The following is a 20,772-nucleotide window of genomic DNA, read 5'->3' as shown; positions in this document are numbered from 1 at the left end:
CCGAAAAATATTAGGCAATCCGATCTTGTAATTATTCATGCCACGGAGCTGTGCAATAACAGCTTCGCCCTCACCTTCCATATGAACAAGTTCTAGGGGTTCTGTGGAAATTAGATTCTGTGCCTGGCGATCCTACTATATAACTGCAAGTTCATTGGTTGGGAGGTTATGCAATGTTCGACAGACCACTACGAAGTAGACTATCAAATGAAATATCCCTCTCGAAGAACATGTTCACCATTGCAGGCCCTGCAAGCGAGCGATCCGCCAATCCCATTTCTTAGACATACCTCAAGGGGCTTTTGTTTCTATTTTATCACATAGAATGCAATCTCTTTCATGGAATTAATAGCCATACTCTGTGAGTTTGTCATTCTGATACCTGCATCCCAATTTTAAAATAAGCCAATAGGAGGTTTCCATGTTTTTTAAAGGCTTGATTCGAGTCTAGACTCTCGCGGGGGGTCCGGAACACTTTGCGATAGTTAAGAAAAACAGGAGGTTAACTATGCAGACTATACGGGTTGGCTTTTTACATTTCTATCTGGCTTGTTAACATTCCGCTCGGATGAAACTATATATATCTCGGCGGACGGGAACTAGGAAGACAAGAGCCACGTCCCCAAACAAATGCCGTCGTCTATAAAAACCTGAAAATATGAAGCCAAAGTGCGAAAGAAGGAGTATTCATCAAATGCTCTTGTGTTGACCATCGCAAGGAGGCAGGTCAGTAGGCATCAACGTTCAGGCAACGACAAGGCATCAGCCAGGCAATAATCAGGCATCAATTTGACCCCACCCGTGACACCTCCCGTCCCGAATGGGCATAGCGCTTGGATGTTTTGGCCCCCAAAGCGCGAGGCGCCGAATAAAGAGACGATCGACTTTTCCTCTCTTTCTTCTATCCGTTATCCATCACCGACCACTGCGTCAAACCGTCCCTTTCTTGATGTCGCCATGGGATCCAAGTCACCTGAACACAACGACCACCATGGCAACGGTATGCAGTTACTCGAGTCCACCTGATCCACCTATATGCTTGGACTATGCTTACTTTCTTTAGATGCCTCGTCCTGCTCGATCAGCAACAACAACACGGGCGGCGAACCTCGCGGCGCCCATTTGTCCCGCGACGGAGATGTCAGTCTTGGGGATGAAAATGGAGATGACGACGACGATGAGGGTGCCGCCACCGCCGGCGTAGAAGACCACGTGGGTGATGGTACCAACAAAGCCACGGCGCAGTCCACCGCGGAAAGCGCCCCCAAGAAAAAGAAACGCAAGAAGTCCAAGAAGAAGACTTCCGCCTCCAAACAGTCATCACCACCACGGACTCCTCTGAGTAAATTGTTCCCGAGCGGTCAGTATCCGACCGGCGAGATCCAGAACTACGAACTCGTGGACGAGAATACCGCTCGCACGACGGCTGCCGAAACCCGATATCTGTCTCGTCATCACCTTCATGACGAGACCTTCTTTAACGATTATCGGAAAGCGGCCGAAATCCACCGTCAGGTCCGACGCTGGACCCGGGAAACTGTTCGTCCGGGACAAAGCCTCACGGATATTGCGGTCGGTATCGACGACGGAGTCCGAGCGCTGCTCGACAATGCTGGTCTCGAGCCGGGAAGCTGTCTCAAATCGGGACTGGGATTCCCGACCGGACTTTCGCTGAACAATTGTGTTGCACACTGGACCCCGAATCCGGGTCAGAAGGATGTTATCCTGGACAGGAGCGACGTGATGAAGGTAGATTTCGGCGTCCACATCAATGGCTGGATCGTGGATAGTGCGTTCACCATGTCATTTGACCCAACTTATGACAATCTCCTCAACGCCGTAAAGGACTCGACCAACACCGGTATTAAGGTGGGACTATGATCAATCCCTGCCCTATTTTAACCGCATGGCTAACATGACTAGAACTCCGGGGTCGATGTCCGTATCAGCGACGTCAGCGCTGCCATCCAGGAAGTGATGGAAAGCTACGAGGTAGAGATCAGTGGTAAAACATTTCCTGTGAAACCGGTGCGAAACATCACCGGACACAACATCAAGGCATACCAGATCCATGCGGGGAAATCCGTCCCTTTTATCAAAACCAAGGATCAAACCAAGATGGAGGAAGGGGAGGTTTTTGCCATTGAAACTTTTGGAACAACCGGTCGGGGCTGGACGTATGACGGTGTACGTTACCCCTATCCACGTGAAAACTCAGGTACTCACATCTTTCTAGCCTGGTGTCTACGGCTATGGAAAGAGCTATTCTGCACCCAGCAAGTTCTCGTCCTCTCTCGCCTCGGCCAGATCCCTTTACAAGACTATCAATGACAACTTTGGCACCATTGTGTTTTGCCGTCGCTACCTCGAGCGACTTGGCGTTCAGCGCTACTTGGCAGGTGTAAGTACTAACCGTGTTTTTCTTTTATGACTAAACAAGAAACTTATCGGTGTTAGATGAATGACCTTATCAACAAGGGCGTGGTGGACGTCTATGAGCCAATGCTTGATACTCCGGGATCATACTCAGCACAGTTTGAACATGTAAGCTGATCCTCATTCCTCAAATGTCAGTTTCAATCTAACATATTTCAGACTATCTTGCTGGGAGAGACAAGCAAGGAAGTGATCAGTCGGGGAGATGACTATTAAATGTCTTCGCAACATTTGTTTTGCCTTCCATTTACTTGGTTCTGATTTCGTTCTGCTGCTTTGCTTTTCACGCGATTCATGGTGGTTGATGCATGCAATTGGTTTTGCTTGCTTTTTAACCTTCACCGAAGTCTATTTGCCTTTGCAAATAGTCGCCATTCTCGACATAGTCTATCATTTAATTTCATGTCGAGTATTGTTCCCTTACTAAAGCGCTTTGGCCAACCGCTTGGTCCGCCGAAAGATAAGGAACATTCAAACTACATACGACAAGGTTCTTGTCTGAATCTTTATTTCTCGCAAATTTCCCACACGGTTCCACATATTGTAGCTTGTATCACCAAGGGTCTTCTTGCTTTGCGCCCACATGACAATGCACAGTAATACAACATACCTGGTGCATAGTGGTACATTGCCAAGGAAGTAACAATCCTATTCGACCTCTCCATCTACGCCATTCTGGGCATGGGCATTGATGAGCAAGTCGATGGAGAGCAACCGTCTAGGATTTTTAATTGCGAACTTTTATCTCAAAGGTTTACAATTGCTCATCGCCACGAATGTCTATCAATATATGATTGTAGAGCTGTGATCGTTTTTCCATTTTTTGTTTCCCTTTTCTTTTCAATATATACACCTATCTTATGAGTACTGAAAGCATATCTTATGATGAACTATGTAGACAAGGGGCTTCCCTCAACGCCGCCTGCTCCAGAGCAAACCACTTGTCCTACAGATATCTCAGATGAAGGATGAAGACCGATTCAAACCAACTTTTTCTACATTACCCACTACCTTTTTGTGTCTGATACATACGACCACAGGGTGTGGAGAACAGGGCTTCCCGTCCGCTCAGCCGTACTTAAGCCACACGCCGGCAGGTTAGTAGTTGGGTGGGTGACCACCAGCGAATCCCTGCTGTTGTATGTAATTTATTTTTGCTCTCTTTTTTTGCTCTTTCAAGCGATTTTCATACACATTTTTACTGCCAATCTACTCTGACCTATATGAGGGAGAATTAATTGTTGTCGCGACCGCTCGTCATGATATGTATGGTATAGACTTAGAGAAGATCCAGATCGGGATAATGTCCCGGACTACATCTTGTGTGACGGAAGTACTGTGCCTGGAGATAAACATGATCTGTTGTATTGGCAGGCCAAGGACTGGTTGGATGGGAAGGATATTGAAGTCTAGCCCAGTTTTCTCAGGAGAGAGAACTCTGTGAGCTTTTTAAGAGATATCTGAACCACTAATAATCCTCTATAATTAACATGTGTATCCGATTCATACTTCTCAGTTACGGCATTAAAACCTCAAATCCCACAGTTCCGCGCCTGAATGAACACCGAAGAACTTTTCGACGGTAAGTATCCGCGCAATCTTCTCGGAATGATTTCTCTCTATCTCCTCCCCGGTACGCAGAGTACGCAATGCCGTGGGAAGCATGAACGCGGGAACAATCTTCACAAGGTCCTCGCGGAGACGGCGTAGAGTGAGCTCGCTTCCGGAACATCGAGCGAGAACGCCAACCCTACTGCCCACGGTCTTGTCCATTACAGGAAGAACGTAGACTTCCTCTATGTATGGAAGCTTTGATATGGTATTCTCCATGTATACGACCGGGACGGGGCCACCGACAGCTTTGATGACTGCGTAAAAGATGACTCCTTAATACGCTCCAATAGTTATGAAGTTGGGAGATAACTTACAATCGCTGGACGTTCGGCCATCGAAGATATAATAGTCGCCATCTCGATGAGCAGTGTCGCCCGTTATGAAGGACCCTTCATTGTCAACCAGTTCATGATATGGGGGCTGGTTATGGAGATAACTGCATTCATTGGAGTTAGTAGGGAATGCCAGAGCCAGGTAAATGGCTGTTGACGGATCGTTCTATCACGTACCCCTTGAATGTGGAATTGCCTTCCACCAAGACAGTTCCGTGGTCGCCTTCAGAAAGCTTGATTGTGTGTGTTGAGGACCGGAGCTTTCCTATGCATCTCTGTCGATCATAGGAATCGCTGTTAGACTATAAATTTGAATAATTGGCGGAAAGGCTCTTACCTCTAGATTAATAGATGCCTCGGGATCCGCGGTGGTCAGTACTCCTCCAATTTCGGTACTTCCCCACGCGATGCTCAAAGGTGCACCGAGTACATCCCTCCAATACTTTAGTAATGATGGCACGGGCATGGATCCACCAATGAAGCCCATTTTGAAACTGCTCAAACTTTCAAGGTATTCATTCCTCAATGGAGAGGTCTCCAAATGACTCCGGAAGTACCTCGCAAGGGCGTCGTAGAAAGCAACGGTTGCCGTAACAGTAGTCACGCCCCCTTGGCGAATTCGCTCCCAGAGCACATCAGGGCCAGGATTCATTCGAAGCACGGAGACATGTCGCCCGACAAAGACAGATTGAATTATAGCCCATGTTCCGGCTATGTAAAATGCCGGTCGATGCGCGATGGTTACTTGGTCGAACTGCTTTGGAAGTGTAGTGAACAGACGGCGATCGTGAATTGCTCCCTTGGGCATGCCCGTGGATCCCGAAGTCCAATAGACCCAAGCAGGCCGGGTGTCGGGAATTTGGAATGATTCATCAATACCGAAAGACGTCGGAGAATTTTGCGACGTGTTAAAAATGATAGACAGCACGTCAATCGGGCTTGAAAGACTGGAGTTGGCGCATTTTTGAAAAGCGGCTGCTTGGTGTTTGTAGTCGCGGCCTGCCAAAATGCATCTGAGGTCGCATTTCTCTGAGACCCTCGCATAGCTTTGCTCTTCGATAGTCAAGGCTGTCTGATTATCAGTCCTCTCATCGTGTGTTATCTTATGGCACAAGGAGTAAGCCTACGAAGAGGAATCATCACGCCTCCGAGTGCCAGGGTGGCGAAGGAAGCGACGGCATACTCATAATTCGCATGTCCCACGTAACCAATATGGTAGTTCTGTTCAATGAGTGATTCAATGGATTGATCCTGTTCTTTGAGAATTCGCGCTAGCTTCAATCGCATCTGTTCGACATCGGTAAGAAGTTGATGATAGGTGGCTTGCACGCCAATCGTCGGGTCGTCTATAATAATTCCATCCCTCTCTTTGCAAAGTTCAAGCAGCCTTGAAAACACACCATCGTTGGGAAACGCGCCCTCTGTTGTGTGAGGCATTTTGGATCTAACACTATTGGATGTGCAGACTTCGAAGTTTGAGGAAGTTAAACAGATGTCAAAGGATTATTTCACATAAACGGAAGAACATGCACACTTTCCGAAATCGATGTATGTACTACATAGCAATGACACGACTTACGGGGCGCTCCGTAGTGATTTGATGCATCGCCAAGCGGGATCTATTCAGAAGATCAACTGGTAGTGCGTGTCGATCAGCCTTACTAGTCGATTTTATGGGGCCAGGGACCAGGTGCAATTAGCAAATGGTACGGAGTTAGGAGCAGTCGACCCACGATCAAAGCCTAGTGTCCCCACACTTGTCGATCTTTTGATCTCGAAATGCCCGTGAACACCGTGGTTCGTGAGATCACATTCACTTGATCGGACACGTAATCTGAGGCAACAATCTGATATATTCGCGATTAGCTGATGAACACGGAGTAGTGGGTAGGTTCGGGCAGTGCCTGCATAGAATCTACATAGGATCGTCGGTTTCCAGTTCCATAGCCTACGTGGCATTCGATTACATACGAGTCGCGACGCCTCGATTTGGAGCCGGAGAATAATTCGCTGAAAGCTGTGCGCCCCCACTAGTTGATTGATGTTCACCGCTCGTTTTTGTCTCTCTTTTTGGCGGTGTCGCTTCATCTTCATTCTTTTTTCTGGGAACCTGCACAGGTTCCTGCTACTCTGTTGTTGACAAGGGCTGTTTGTGATTCATACCTGTAGGAGCGGCAGCCACGCAGCACAGCCATGTCTCTAGTCCATAGCAGCCCCTACTCGGCGAAAATAGGGATGGATGATTCTCTCAAAGTTCCAGACACCGAAACTGACGAGGGACGGGAGGTAGTGAATTATGAAGTCGACTGGGATGGCCCCGATGATCCGAATAAACCAATGAACTGGCCCAAAGCGCGGAAACAGGGGATTATTGCTGCTGTTTGTGTAATGCGATTTACCACGTGAGGAAGTGATTACATTAAATTGGAGAAATAACTACTTATCCGGCATTACTGAACAGCTGCTATTCAGGAGGATACTTAACGCTGTAGGGTTGTTACGGCGCGCCGCTGCGCAGCACGCGGCATTTATGGCCAGGGTAGGGAAATGGCTAGTTTGGAACTTGGGTTTCTGCGCTATCTCGAGGTCCAAGAGATGACGAAGCTTGTCCAGCTGATCGGTTTGGGCAACGCTAACGAGGTCCTCTTTCATCGTGATAGATGTGACGGTCTACAAAGGAGCTTAGTAAAAGACAAGTTTGTTTCTGACTCATAGTCAAGAATTTTGACATGGAGAGGAAAAGCTATCTAGGAGGGAGGATCTAGAGCTTCTATATACTGCCCGAGTCTTGGCCTCAGGCAGGAATGCCTGCAGAGCATCCAGGAACCTTCCTGGATGCCTACCGGAGGGTCCCTCGATCCTATACTAACTAACCAGAACGTTCCTCCGCACCGGGAAGTTCCCTGATTTCAGGAGGTCACAATAGATTGGTCCGATGATCAGACCTTCGCGACAGTTCAATGCTCCATATAAGTTTACTAGGCAATACGAACATTTCATAAACCAATAAATTCCTTGTCTAGATGCTAGTAGCTAGTACTAAATAATATAATACATTTTCAGGCTGTTACAGAAACACTCTATTCCGCAGCTATCTTAGCATGAGGGGATACCAGCTGTAGCCGTTCACCTCAGACCCCGATCCAAAACAGGAAGAACCCATCCCTTTAGTTTCTAGTGTCCCTTGATCACCTCTTTGTTGTCATTATCTGGGTTAATCCGAGTCACTTTGGTAACGGCCGAGCTGAGGTTTGGCCACTCGTATTAATCCCACACAGTACCCTTATGCCAGTCAGTGCCCTTAGTGTCGCTAGGTAGAATAATCACCACCTCGCCAGCGCACAACTCCGCCATTGCCTGCAAGGCGCGCTTGTCTAGGACTTTGCGATCTTCGCCCTTCCAATCATCGGGTCAATTGACGTCTTTCCAATTTGTTACGGAAACACTATATTATCCCTGCCGCCTGGGCGCGCCGGGATATCTTACCACGGTGTTTCCCCAATGACTTCAAGATAGTTGAAGCACCCAGAGGAGCCAGCGGGCCCCCGAGATCTCGTTTAGATAGGAATACATTGATTCCTGGTGTTTCCACCGATGACATCTACATCCTAGTTGAGCGAAACGATGAGCCTGTAGCCGATTGATAACTCCCTGCGCCCCGTTTCCCCTGAATTCCACAACACAATTCATGGCGAGAATTCGGTACTGGCGATTTTCCGGCTTATTGCGCCACTGCGTCGCTTTATTTGAGTAACCCTGAGGTCCGGAGTAGAAGAGGCAGGAGTCCTTCAATGTCTTGTCTTTGAGCTCTTCCTTAATCCTAGCGACGCTGGGTACGCCGTCATTGCAGCTAAGACCATCGGCATCGTCTCTGGCATAGAGATTATTCTCTTCACCGGCGTAGTCATCCTCCATCTCATCATCGTCCAGGCTTCTGGGAGGATGCTGTCCCTTGTCTCCCTTAGCATCCTTGTCTCCCTTACCACCCTTGCCCTTTGGCTTGCGGTGGCCAATTGGTTTTTTGGGGCCCAGAGTAGAGATTGGAGGGGGAGAACCCTTAGGCTTGCCGGGGGGGTTAGGTTTGGAATGAGGCTTCTTCTTCCGGAACTGAGAGAAAGCCTCCAAATAACGGCTGACATTCGTGAAGTCGGTCAGGCTGCGACGATCCAGATCGTTCGTCATCTTCGAAATACACATTGCCCAATCCATCTGCCTGATCAGCCATCAAATGACCTTAAAGACTCTTTTTTGGACTATCAAGATATGAACAGTTGGCGACATATTACACATGGCTTCCACAATGGCTGGACTTATTCTGAGGCGCCGCTGGACACAATATAAGTGCGACCTGTGAACGTCATCTTACTGGAACTTCACAAATGAAACAGAAGAGATGCGGCTGATTGGCCGGGGTTGAGTTGCGAGTGTACATAATTCTAATGTCACTCGACAATGCAAGTTAAGGGAATGTGCCGTGCCTTTGCAAGTGATCTGCATATCTGCCCCTTGCTTAAGAATGAATGCTACAACAGGCACTGATTTAATCCATCCCTTTGACTGTTCTCTTCACTTAGTCCTCTTAACTGGTGATCTATTTTCGGGCAAAGCCAGTATCAGAGCCAGAGAGAGAGAGAGAGAGAAGAGCCATGTTCTCAATACTGACTGTGTTCTTGAGCACTGTAAGCTCTCAACCACCTCCCCCTCCTACCTTTTTCCCCGGTTGAATTACTTACATTATCAGGTGGCCATTGCCACGACCAGCTCAATCGTTTACAATCTCTACCTCAGCCCGCTTTCGAGATTCCCAGGACCTGCAATATGCGCCGTCTCCCGTGTTCCCTACCTATGGTACAATTGGAAAGGCAAGCTTGTGCATTGGGTCCACGGCCTCCACCTGAAATACGGCGACGTGGTCCGCATTGCCCCCGACGAGCTCACCTTCATCAACGCCGAAGCGCATAAGGATATCTACGGGTTGGGCTCTCGAAATCTCAGAGACCGCCGGTTCTACGGAGAGACGCCAAAAGGTGTACAGGATATCCTGCGGTCTGATGACAAGAACCACGCGCGATTCCGTCGGGTGTTGAATCATTCCCTCTCCGAGCGGGCGATACAGGAGAAACAGCCTATGATACGCTGGCATGTTGACAAGCTTGTTGAGAAGATCCGCTCCTCCTTCTCCTCCGCTGCTACTCCCACGCACGAGTTCGACATGACGCGATTCTATGACCTGACGACGTTCGACATAATGGCGGAGCTCTGTTTCGGAGAGCCGCTTCATATGCACGAGAGCGACGAATTCCATGGCTGGATGGATAGCATGTTCACGATGATCCGACACGCGGCTGTTTTCCGCACTGCGCAGTATTTCCGATGGACATTGATCTTTGTCCCCGTCGTGATGGTCGTGCTGGGTCCTCTGATGAAGAAGCAAGAGAGCTATTTCAAGAAATGCCAAGAGCGAGTCGATCGCCGGATGGAGTCGAAGCTGCCCCGGAAGGATATGTGGTCGCATATCATCGACCTTCCGAAGGAATTGCAGTTGACTCGCTCCGAGATGCATTTCAACTCGCAGATCCTAATGGTCGGAGGCACAGAGACCACAGCTACCCTTCTCGCTGGAATGACCTACTACCTCCTCCGCAGCCCTAAGATCATGGAGAAGCTCTGCGCGGAAATCCGCGACACGTTCAAGACCCAATTAGATATCACCCTCAGCGCCCTGGCCAAGCTGGAATATCTCCATGCCTGCGTTCTCGAGGGCCTTCGCATCTTTCCCCCGGCTCCTATGGGAATGGCTCGTATCACTCCACCCCAAGGAAATGTTATCTGCGGGCATCAGATCCCTGGTAATGTATGTACTGTATAAATACTTCGCTGGTCCCTCATTTGTCCCCCTTTTTGCTACCCTATATACTAATCAATTAACTACTTATTACCCAGACCGGAATTTCCATCTACGGAGGATCCATCGCATGGAGCCCTAAGCATTTCAAAAACCCCAACCAATACGTCCCAGAGCGCTGGCTAAACGATCCCGAATACGCTCAGGATAACCGAGCAGCTTTGCAACCATTCTCATATGGACCGCGCAGTTGCGTTGGACAGACGTATGTCGACCTCTCCCCAGCCCCCCTCTTCTCAACCTACCTAGTTCCTTCCTTCCTTCCTTCCTTCCTTCCTTCCCTCCGTCTCTATCGAGGTCAATCTCACAAAGCTAACGGGTACATTTTTTTTTTAGTTTCGCGTACCACGAAGCACGAATTATTCTGGCCACGCTCCTCTGGCATTTTGACATGTCCCTATGCGAGGAGAGTATCGGCTGGCCTGATCATCTGACTGTTTACATGGGATGGGAAAAAGAGCCTTTGATGGTTCGTATGCAGCCTAGGCAGGGTGCTTCTATGGTGGGTTAGTTAGTTAGTTGCTGGAGCTTGGAAGACATGGAGTAAATGAATGTAACCAAATGACTGATCCTGGATTTGGAGTCCAATAGGTGCATACCCACAAGACATATATTCGAAGTAGAAGAATGGTAATATTATGCCAGTCATCAAGATTACGAGTCTTCTATTTGACACTGGTCTCCTACTCCTGCCATCCCTTCACGCGGCTTATCGCGGGTGCCTGCTAATATTTTCGATCTTATGGTTGTTCAGCATTTTCCCGCAGCTGATAACTTACAACATGAATTAAATAACATAATGTATCAAACCCCCGGAAATTTCGCGTAATCCCGCCCGCCCTTACCGATCGATTACTGCCAAGCGGCTGAATATTACTAGCGTAGTTGCATGACTTTAGAAACACACCTCCGTAGCGAGAGCTGAAAAAGAGAGCAAAGCCACTAAATGTGGCGACTGTACGTGGCTAGGTAGCAAGCGACACGGAAGCCGAGAGACTCTGCTTCGACTTGAGTTGCGAGAAATGGCTGTAAGGAAGCGAAAGAAAAAGAAAAAAAAGAAAAAAAAACATACAACAGCAGGGATTCGCTGGTGGTCACCCACCCAACTACTAACCTGCCGGCGTGTGGCTTAAGTACGGCTGAGCGGACGGGAAGCCCTGTTCTCCACACCCTGTGGTCGTATGTACCAGGAATAAATGAACATTTGCTATATTCTACTATTATCTTTGGATCTGCACAACCAGATCCTCTAGATTATTAGTGTGGGTGGAATTGACTGTTACCTCCTGAAATCAGGGAACTTTCCGGATTGTCACTTCCTGAGCCAAGGAACTTCCCGGTATGGATGAACCTTCCTGGATGCATTCTTGCCTGAGGCTCTGGCTCAGGCAATACATAGAGGTCCTAGATCCTCGCTCCTAGATAGCCTTTTCTCTCCATGGGAAAATTCCTTGACTACGAGTCATAAACAAACTTGTCTTTTACTAAGCTCCTTTGTAGGCCGTCACATTGACCTCCACATGCTTCCATCCAAGGCATCCACTCTTGCTGTTTCGTTGAATAGCGGTAGACTCTATCAGAGATGCAGATTTATTAAAAATCGGTAAACACTGGCTCAAGGAACACTTTATTCCTTATATTAAGAACCGGAGAACAGGCCAATATAGCCTCTTACTTCTTGACGGATATGACTCCCATTGAATACCTCAATTTGATAATATACGTCGTCAATACGATATTATACCGATCTGCACGTCCGCCAATCGCTCTCATCTCCGTCAACCGTCGGATATAGCCTGCTTTTCACCATTTAAAAGGGCCTATAGCAATCTTATTGAAGGCTTGTACGAATAGGATATTATTATATCGATAAAGTTGACTTTCTTGATATCTATTTAGAAGCTCACATCCAAGCCTTAAAGAAGGCCAATATCCAGAGTGCTTTCAAAGCCTCCGGAATTGTTCCTTTTGACCCGGCAAAGGTTCTGGATAACCTCATTTTCTACAGAGAGGAGAGCCGGCCAAGCAGCCAAAGAAGTACTTCAACTATTACTAAGACGCCTTTGAATTTGAAGCAATTCAAGAAACATGAGTTAACAATCTCTCAGTTACTTTAATAAGCAGATTCTCTGGCTTCACCTATGCAAACTGCGTTATCATACATCTTTAAGGGAGCAGAGATAGCCTTGAATCGGGCGGCTCTCTTAGAGCATGAAAACCTTCAATTTCGTGAGACTGTTGAACGACGAAAAAGAAAGCAACAGCGCAATCAACACCAGATGCATGGTCTGGATGGCTTCACAATCCAAGAAGCCCGTGAGGCCTTCGCCAACGCGCAGGCTGCGGAGGAAGCAGCTGGTGATACAGGACCTCTAGATAGTCAGCCACGTCGGCGGGCGCCGCCGCGGTGTAGTCGGTGTCATATTGTTAGACATATACGTACAAGATGCCCGAATCAAACTATCTAACTCCGGGCTTCTAAACAGTTTAATTTAAATATGAAAAGCTTCATTTTTGGTGTAAGAATCATATAGGTATATACGCTGGCCCGCCAAGCCGGCCAAGGTGGCCGACTCGCTTGCCGATTACGTTAAGGCGGTTTAGTCATCTTCCGCGGCCACAATAAATAAACGCACGTGATACACCTTCTCTTATTGGGTGATAATTCATATTGGGAGTGGGGCAATATTCGTGGAGATCTGTGGACTACGAATGCAAATGCGAATAGCTCGAAACATCACAAATATGTATTCCTGCCGACCCCTACAGGACGTGCGGCTGATCCAAAGATGCTGGACAGAAAGGTCCTATACTATGCATCTCACTTCGTGAAAAAAAATCAGAATGGCGCAGAAGGGGGTGGATTGGGAGTCGGTGCTAAGGCAGGTATCGGGCTGGTGTTAGCATAGCGGCACTTGCAATTGTGGGAGGGCTATTATTCTTCTTTTCATCCTTTTCCGTGCAGAGGAAAACAAAGAAAAGCGCCGAGAGGAGACGGAGATGGAAGGGGGGTAGCGACACAAAGAAAGTGGACGGGAACAACATCGCCGAGGTGGAGGGCGCTCAACAAATGACTTAGGGGCAGGGGTTGAACGAGACGCAGATGAACTAGGGTAACAAAGCACCTAACGCCAAGATTTGCGAGAAGCTATGACTATTGGCCAAGAACGAGTTCACCTAAAATGAATTGCGGCGCAGCTACATAAATGAGGGTTGCAACTGTGCTACATAAAGACACCCCAGGCCCCTCACCCCCGCCTCTTGAGCATGTCCTCTGTTCCCAATCCCCAATCCCCAATCCCCAAGCCCCAATCTCATCTAAACTCCCGAAGATAATGGAATCTAACCCCTCAACCCACACGTCAAGTGGCCCGAAACGACCCAAAGTTTCAATCCAAAAGGCAACCGTGATCAAGTTTGCCGAAGTGAACCCCAAGAAAACAAACAACAACATCGACCAAGGGATCCTCGACAAAATCCAAAAATGTCTGAGCCGTGCCAGACACGCATCCGCAAATGAAGCAGAAGCAAAAGCTGCTCTATTCCTGGCCCAGAGGCTCATGGCCCAGTACAACGTCACGCATGCAGATCTGATCGCCAATGACGACATCGCCGACAAAGCGCAGTATGGAGGTCGGAGTGTGGTTTCCATCAAAAACGCCATCGATTGCACCAAGCGAGCCAAAAGAGAGACGTTTGTCTACAAATTAGCCAGTGCAATGTGTATCCTATACGATTGCAAATGCTATTCAATGGATAAGCGAACCTCCATTGAGTGGTCGTTTTTTGGCATTGCGGCAAACACGGTCACGGCAGCAGGGGCCTTCGAAGCGGTGCATAACAAGACGCTCCAATGGGCATGTGCGTACAAGGGAGGGACGCCAACTTTCAGCTATCGCATTGGCCTTGCGGATGGACTGGTGAATATGGCGTATCGGACCAAGAAGAGAGAGCTGATTGAGGTCCGGCGAAAGGAACTGGATATGATTGCTGCCAGCGATCGAGAAGAAGAAAGACAGCAAAAGGAGAAACTTGATCGTATTCAATGGTCGGCACCGTTAGAAGCCGATAATGATGATTTCGCGGATAATGACCATGGACCGGTCATTATAAACCCCTCGGACAGCATGGATGTCGACGAGGTCGGGCAGGTCAGGGATGGGGGTGGAAGAGCCGATTTCGATGAAAATGATGTCAATCTGATAGATCTGACGGGGGATGTGGACGACAATTTGGAGAGATTGATTAAACGAGAACAGCCAGAGAACTTGAATATGGGCAATATTTTTCAACATCCGGTAAAGTCCGAGCCTTCAGGTACGGCTATCAAGGACGAGGATTCCTCGACTTCTCCGTGGGCCTCTGAGACACAGCTAGTCCGGTTCCGTGCCATGTCCGAACAGATTGCAGAAGATTATGTCAAGAAGCGAAATATCAAGTTTCGGAGGAGAAAGACTCGACCTGTGGCTGCTCGACACCTTGACTCTTATCGTCAAGGCTGGGCGGACAGCAGCAAGATTGATATTCCACTCCCTTCTACTGTGGCTTAAACTTTACAATAATTAGGGTCTATTGATAGTTAATTATCTAGTCATCATTGGCTAATCTGCATGATATCTGCAAGTATAGCAGGGCTGACATGTATAAATCTCACTCGCGGCACAGTAACGCCACATGACCCTGTTGATATGACTACTTCGAAATAATCTTAATATTATCCAAGTGCGATATATATAGATCAACAACCCTATCCCAGCTTATGAAGCAACGCAACTCTATCAACTAATCTGAATTAAATCAGTAACCGCCTTCCATAGGGTACAGTATTACTCTTTGCTATCCATCGTCTTCCTCCTTCTCCCGATCAAGTCTGAGTATATTTTCCCCTGACGTGGAACAGGGTAGTCTCGCAAGTATACAGAAGATGATCAACCAGATAAACGGCCTCGAGCAAGCGGCAGCCAACGCAGGGTCACCCACAACTTAGTCCAGACCATTGAGGGCCATTTAGAGGACTTCACCAATAAAGTCACTAGAATGCGGTCCATGGCGAACCACGCGGCCAATAAGGAGATGACCGAATTGTATTGTCAACGCATTTAACTGGAGATCGATAAACTCAGCCACCTTATGAAAGAGGAATCCAGTCATGCGTCATATGATGCAGACAATCTTTAATCCCGGCAGGGAGAACAACTCCGATTTCACATTTCGCACCGATGGAGCGCAGACAAAGTCTATACAGGAACCTCTCCACGCCGCTGCTATGGAAAATCGAAAATGATGATGAAGGGTAGCAGCGTGCGGATCAGACGCCATATAGACGATTTAGTGACAAGCTGCTTTAGGAAGGCACTGAGGAACTTCCAACGTTGTGCTATACCACTCTCCCACGAATGGATGTACACACGATGGTATCTGCAGATCTCTTCCATCTGGGAGTCGTCAGCTTCCATAGATGTAATAGCGCCCTCGATACGACGCAATCCACACTTGGCCGTCTCCCACCCCCGAGGTTGCGAGCAATGGGTTGGAGCCCCGATAGTAATGGCCTTGATTTCATGACCACATAGTTCTCAGGGGTTTTTTCCAACCCGGTGTGAGGTGCCCAACACCTTTTTGCATATCCAGTCTTCCGAGACTTCACTTTAACTGATGCATCGTACTTTTCCGTAGCCGGGTTGCCGATGAAGGAGTAAATGCCCATTGCACCAGACCGGACTGCCTTTGATAAATAGGGCGAGCCTGTTTAGAGATTCGATAAATTTGAAATGCATATTCTGGATAAAAGGATGGATCAGATGAAGGGGACGGTTTTCTGCATGGAGGAATTGGGACGTAGCGGCTTTCTGCTTTTTGCGTCGCTGCCACAGCTCTATACCTACCGGTGCCCCACGATTCCGACAGGAACAAAGGGAACGGCTCAGCGCTGCATGGGGCTGCACGCAAGGTAAAATTGGACATGGCAAAAACTAAGACTGGAGAGCGACCAATACTATGGGAGCGCTATATATGACGGCAACGCTCCACTGATTCATGCGGTGGATCTCGGATCGAGAAGCGTGATTTGCCTTCTCCTGGACTCTTGCGCTCTTGTGAATTTCCAAGATCCAATTGCATTGTGGGCGGCACATGCAGAGGTTTTTAAAAGTTTATTGCGGCAAAGGATACTCAGGTCAACAATGCTCTTTGATGCGATGGATATCGTGAATCGTGAGAACTATATATTTCAACTACGTCCTACACAATCATGCGCCCATGGCCACTAACAAATCTTTAAAACCATTAGCCATGGAATTAAATAGGGCTAGTTTAGGGGCTCTTTTATTGCTTTTAGCAGAGAATCTATATTTGAACTTTATTATTTGCTGTGCTAATGTGAATGCTAATTACATTTGAGACGATGGTTGGGCCATTATTTGGAATCGAAATTTCAATACCTTAGCATGGTGTGTGTTTCTATGAAAAAAAGAAAAAGGAGAAGAAAAGAAGAGATGATAATAGAAAAAACAAGCAAAACAGTCTCAAGTCGAGATTTCAGATTCGATCGGAAAATAGATTGGCTGCTTCTCAAAAATAACAGCTTTAATGAACAGCCTTGATAGCCCAAAAGGGATTAACTCTGTAAGAAGGTATTCCCATGCATGCAGCCTCTTCTACCTTTTGTATTGACCAACGATGCCCTTCATGAGGACACGCCCATACTCTGTGAGCGGCTTTTCCCCATAGAGTGAGTGGTGCCGATCGAGTACTTTTGGGTCTCCGATAATTGCCTCATAGAGCATCCTCGCGATAATTTCGCACCCGAGATCTGCAGCATAACCCAGCGCAGTCCGACCAGATCGGTCCTCCGCATCAACTAGAGCAGCTCTTTGCAGCAGCATCTGAACAACAAACACGCTGCAACCGATGACACCAAAAATCAATGGCGTCTGGTGGCCAACGAACTCAACTGAATTGACGTTCGCACCTTTATTAAGAAGCATACGCACCACCTCCTCCTTCGCATACATTGCAGCACACGAAAGGGCCGACAGCCCATAGTCTGAGTATGAATCGACATCCACTCCAATATCGGTCAAGTACTGCACCACGTCTGCGTGGCCTCCACAGGCAGCAAAATGCAGTGGAGTGAATCCGCGGTCTGCCTTGGACCTGGGATCCGCCCTATACTTGGTAACGAGAATGGATACCGTTTTCCTATGTCCATTACTGGCTGCCAGGGATAGCGGTGTGCGTCCACAGCTGCTTTTGGTGTCTGGATGCATCTCTGATTCAACTAGACCAGGAATAATGTCAGCTAAGCCAAACCAGGCCGCGACATGCATACCTGTCATTCCATCTGGAACTTTCTGGCTGTATTGAGGGAGCACGGGCTGATCTTTCTTCAATCTTCCGTTATCGGTGGCCAACATCTTGACGTGATAAGGGCCGATTGACTTGAGAGTTTGAACAGCAGCCCAAAAGCAAGGCCCACCCCCAAGAAACCGTAGAACCTCTTGTTTCAAGGCCCTGTACTCTCTAAAACTGAAGTTCGTCAGATTTACGGGAGACTGCCGGGGGTTCCTATCCCAATTAGGCTCGATATCTGACATGAGTTGGGTAGCTTTCTGTGCTTGGAGTCCGGCCTCTCGCACATGATGTCCCCAGTAGCAAGCCGCGTACTCATGGAACGCGTTCGCTAGCTGTCTGGTCTCGAACTCTCCGTCGGAATTACACATACCACGTTGAAAGACGCGGAACTTTAGGTACGCGACGCATGCCCTGGCAATGTCGGTTTGAGTATTTGCCATCACGTCAGGCATTCTTGTAGCAAGGTACTGCAACGATCTTCCACCAATAACCTCAAATACGCCAGTAGATTCATCCAGTACCAACATTCCATTCGATACATCTTTCATTCGATCAAGATCTGGTACATCAACTAAATTCCCTTCTTGAGAATTTGGGTCAATTGAAACAGCATGCTGGAGCTCCCAGGCTGTCAATTTGCGTTCAGCAAAGTGAGTCCAAACCAGAATTCGCCGGAGTAGAAATTCATTGTCGATGTCGTGTACAGTGCTCATTGTTCTTAGAGACACTCTTTCGAGAAAGAAAGCTGTTCAAATAAGCCTTGTACTACCAGACAAAGAAGCTCACACAAAGCTCACTTGTGTTGTAGCCTATCAAGAAATCTCCGCCAGAAGATTTTGTCAAAGACCAGAAGCTGGGTATGGGGTGATGAATACTGTACATCTTTTTCAAGGCGCTTTGGGTGGTATTTATGCTGTCAACAAAATTACTTAAACGGGATATCTCCGTTAACACAGGGCACATCTATACATTCACTTTCTGCAATAATTAACTTTTTTTTGGATAAGATATCCAGGGTAATCATTTAACAGGTAAAGTATTCAGTATTTGTCAACGGCACAGATGGTTCTTGTTATGTAGATAGAACAGCAGAAAACTGGTGCACTAAAGATTAAACTGTTGCCATATAGCTTGGCACAGAAATATGTCGAAATAAACTCAACATTCATACCTATGACTCCCCCTGGTTGAAAATGTCCTATTTCTAGACTTGATATCCAGCAACATTTTTCTTACGAATAGAACAGATATAATCACCTACCATAGAATATCAGACTTCTCCTAGAAGACTGAGCCTGTATAAAATCCACCATTAGAAATACACAGACATGGGTAATACCATGTTTAGGTACCTCTTATTGGTATAGGGTTATAAATATGTCGCGGCTATGTTGAATGCTGATCGATTTCAATCGCTCTTCTGATATTGCCTAGTCTTGATGTATAATATAAACAGTTCAATTAACAAATCAGAACTTGGGTTACTGGGTTAGTCGGAAAGTGAGTAAGTAACGAAATGTTTGAACATGCTTTTCAGTTTTCTGAGCACTAACAACGTACATACCATCGAAAATAGTCTTTTAAGTGCTTCGATACTTGAGATATTGTCTTTCTGGCAGTTTTCAATGCCTCTTGTAGACCTTGAGTAATGGAATACTTCACCACATCGGTTTGCTCTGCGACAGAAAGGTCATGGTCGATGAAGACGTCGAAATAAAAATCTTCTCTAGTCAAGAATGAGGCCAAGCCATGCATATTGTAGGAGTTGCGTTTCTGACAATTCTGAAGTATGCGCCAGAACACCTACTGATCCAAAGCAAAGTGGAGAGCTTTTAGTCGTTGTAGGAGATTGGGAAGGTAAAGCTAATACTCATAAATATGGTGTCGATATTTATTGTCGATTAGCCGACTAAGCATAAAGAATTAAGATAAAAAATGTACACAGAAGGTAGTTCTGGGAGCATTAATAAAAGAAGCCCAGTTAGACAGTATTCGTATCTCTTCACCCTGTTATCCGGGCATATCCCGGTATACAATCGGGCTTCGCGGGAATATACTATGGGTGCAAAGGCGTATTGGTGATTTTTTTCTTGACTGATTGTACATCAAAATTTGTAAGATTAGATCGTGATGTACCTTGCCCATAGACCAACCAAGCAATATATATTGAAATATGTTAAACTCGAGAGCGATCCACTTTACCATGCAATTTGCTTAATAGGCTAAAAGACAGAGACATGGGGCTAAAAAGGGTCTGCAATACAACATGAGTGAAATGACTTATGATCATAAATGGAGGATGTCTTTCACTCATGCGCTTCAATGAACATATATTTCTACTTTATAATTATACTCTCAAAGTATTCATAGATCTGGAATTGACACTGAGAAATCTACTTTGGGCGGTTTATCTACTTGGGAACTTCTTGATATAATATCACTTAAGGAAAGTTGAATTATTTGTGATGAGACATATTGATTGATACTGTTCACAAACAAACGTAGAAACTCGGAATTTCAAATTTTTTTTTTCTAGTTTCTAACCGTTTGCCTGTGCGTTTTTTTATTCTTTTTCTCTTCTTTTTCACGGCTTTATGTTTCGCTTCATTGTCTTAGATACTTGCATAGCTTATACAAGCTTCCTTGGGGTATATCAAATACCACTAGCCTTCCAATGACTTGGTACGATACTCCTTCTCTTGTTCCATGTTCTTTTCCAGGAATTTAATAAGGTTGGGAAGGTACTCTTCGACCTGTTTCTCGATATCACGGCTGGAGTCAACATAGATAGTATAGACACGATGATAACATGCAGCCGGGAATAGATTAGGCTTTTTATTGCAGATCTCGAAGGTCTTGATCTTCAAGCATTCGATAACGCTTTGGATGTATTCCAGGCAGGGCAGATCAGGGCTCAAAGGCCCTATGCACAAGAAGGTCTCATCTTTCTGGGTCTCAGTAGGAACCGAAGACATCTTGTTAGGTGTGTGGATTATGGATGAGTCTGTTGCGACGTTGGATAATTTGATGAGAGCAGACGTGCAAGCCAGAGGGGGTGCCTGTTTTATTATGAAACACTGCGATGTAGGAATAATTTATAACTTTTTCTATAGCTGACGTTATGGGTGTTTC

At 46.8% G+C, this 20,772-nt stretch overlaps 7 protein-coding genes across 7 annotated transcripts; 3 read left to right on the top strand and 4 right to left on the bottom strand.

The window, feature by feature from the left end:
• Positions 1–837: 837 nt before the first annotated feature.
• Positions 838–2,652, top strand: KD926_010203 (methionine aminopeptidase 2-like protein; the record flags this gene model as incomplete). Its single annotated transcript, XM_053102724.1, has 6 exons — positions 838–1,000; positions 1,064–1,869; positions 1,924–2,187; positions 2,237–2,401; positions 2,458–2,544; positions 2,596–2,652. 6 exons carry the CDS (start codon positions 838–840, stop codon positions 2,650–2,652), a joined length of 1,542 nt encoding a protein of 513 aa, XP_052953851.1.
• A 1,308-nt stretch (positions 2,653–3,960) lies between these two features.
• Positions 3,961–5,819, bottom strand: KD926_010202 (acetyl-CoA synthetase-like protein; the record flags this gene model as incomplete). The annotated part of the gene is made up of 5 exons (XM_053102723.1): positions 3,961–4,304; positions 4,365–4,486; positions 4,560–4,657; positions 4,720–5,450; positions 5,510–5,819. The coding sequence occupies 5 exons, from the start codon at positions 5,817–5,819 to the stop codon at positions 3,961–3,963; spliced, it is 1,605 nt and encodes a 534-aa protein (XP_052953850.1).
• A 2,070-nt stretch (positions 5,820–7,889) lies between these two features.
• KD926_010201 (uncharacterized protein) lies at positions 7,890–8,564 on the bottom strand (the record flags this gene model as incomplete). The annotated part of the gene is made up of 1 exon (XM_053102721.1): positions 7,890–8,564. One exon carries the CDS (start codon positions 8,562–8,564, stop codon positions 7,890–7,892), a length of 675 nt encoding a protein of 224 aa, XP_052953849.1.
• Positions 8,565–9,028: 464 nt separating this feature from the next.
• KD926_010200 (cytochrome P450) lies at positions 9,029–10,798 on the top strand (the record flags this gene model as incomplete). Its single annotated transcript, XM_053102720.1, has 4 exons — positions 9,029–9,061; positions 9,124–10,236; positions 10,326–10,492; positions 10,624–10,798. The coding sequence occupies 4 exons, from the start codon at positions 9,029–9,031 to the stop codon at positions 10,796–10,798; spliced, it is 1,488 nt and encodes a 495-aa protein (XP_052953848.1).
• A 2,824-nt stretch (positions 10,799–13,622) lies between these two features.
• KD926_010199 (DUF2786 domain-containing protein) lies at positions 13,623–14,837 on the top strand (the record flags this gene model as incomplete). The annotated part of the gene is made up of 1 exon (XM_053102719.1): positions 13,623–14,837. One exon carries the CDS (start codon positions 13,623–13,625, stop codon positions 14,835–14,837), a length of 1,215 nt encoding a protein of 404 aa, XP_052953847.1.
• Positions 14,838–16,943: 2,106 nt separating this feature from the next.
• On the bottom strand, positions 16,944–18,353 carry KD926_010198 (ankyrin repeat domain-containing protein; the record flags this gene model as incomplete). The annotated part of the gene is made up of 1 exon (XM_053102718.1): positions 16,944–18,353. The coding sequence occupies one exon, from the start codon at positions 18,351–18,353 to the stop codon at positions 16,944–16,946; it is 1,410 nt and encodes a 469-aa protein (XP_052953846.1).
• A 1,950-nt stretch (positions 18,354–20,303) lies between these two features.
• KD926_010197 (uncharacterized protein) lies at positions 20,304–20,615 on the bottom strand (the record flags this gene model as incomplete). The annotated part of the gene is made up of 1 exon (XM_053102717.1): positions 20,304–20,615. One exon carries the CDS (start codon positions 20,613–20,615, stop codon positions 20,304–20,306), a length of 312 nt encoding a protein of 103 aa, XP_052953845.1.
• Positions 20,616–20,772: the final 157 nt, after the last annotated feature.

This window comes from Aspergillus affinis, assembly GCF_023601865.1.
Source record: "Aspergillus affinis strain CMG 70 chromosome Unknown NODE_78_length_175604_cov_91_438064, whole genome shotgun sequence".
NCBI classification, from domain to species: domain Eukaryota; kingdom Fungi; phylum Ascomycota; class Eurotiomycetes; order Eurotiales; family Aspergillaceae; genus Aspergillus; species Aspergillus affinis.
This window is presented reverse-complemented; position numbering and strand designations above follow the sequence as displayed.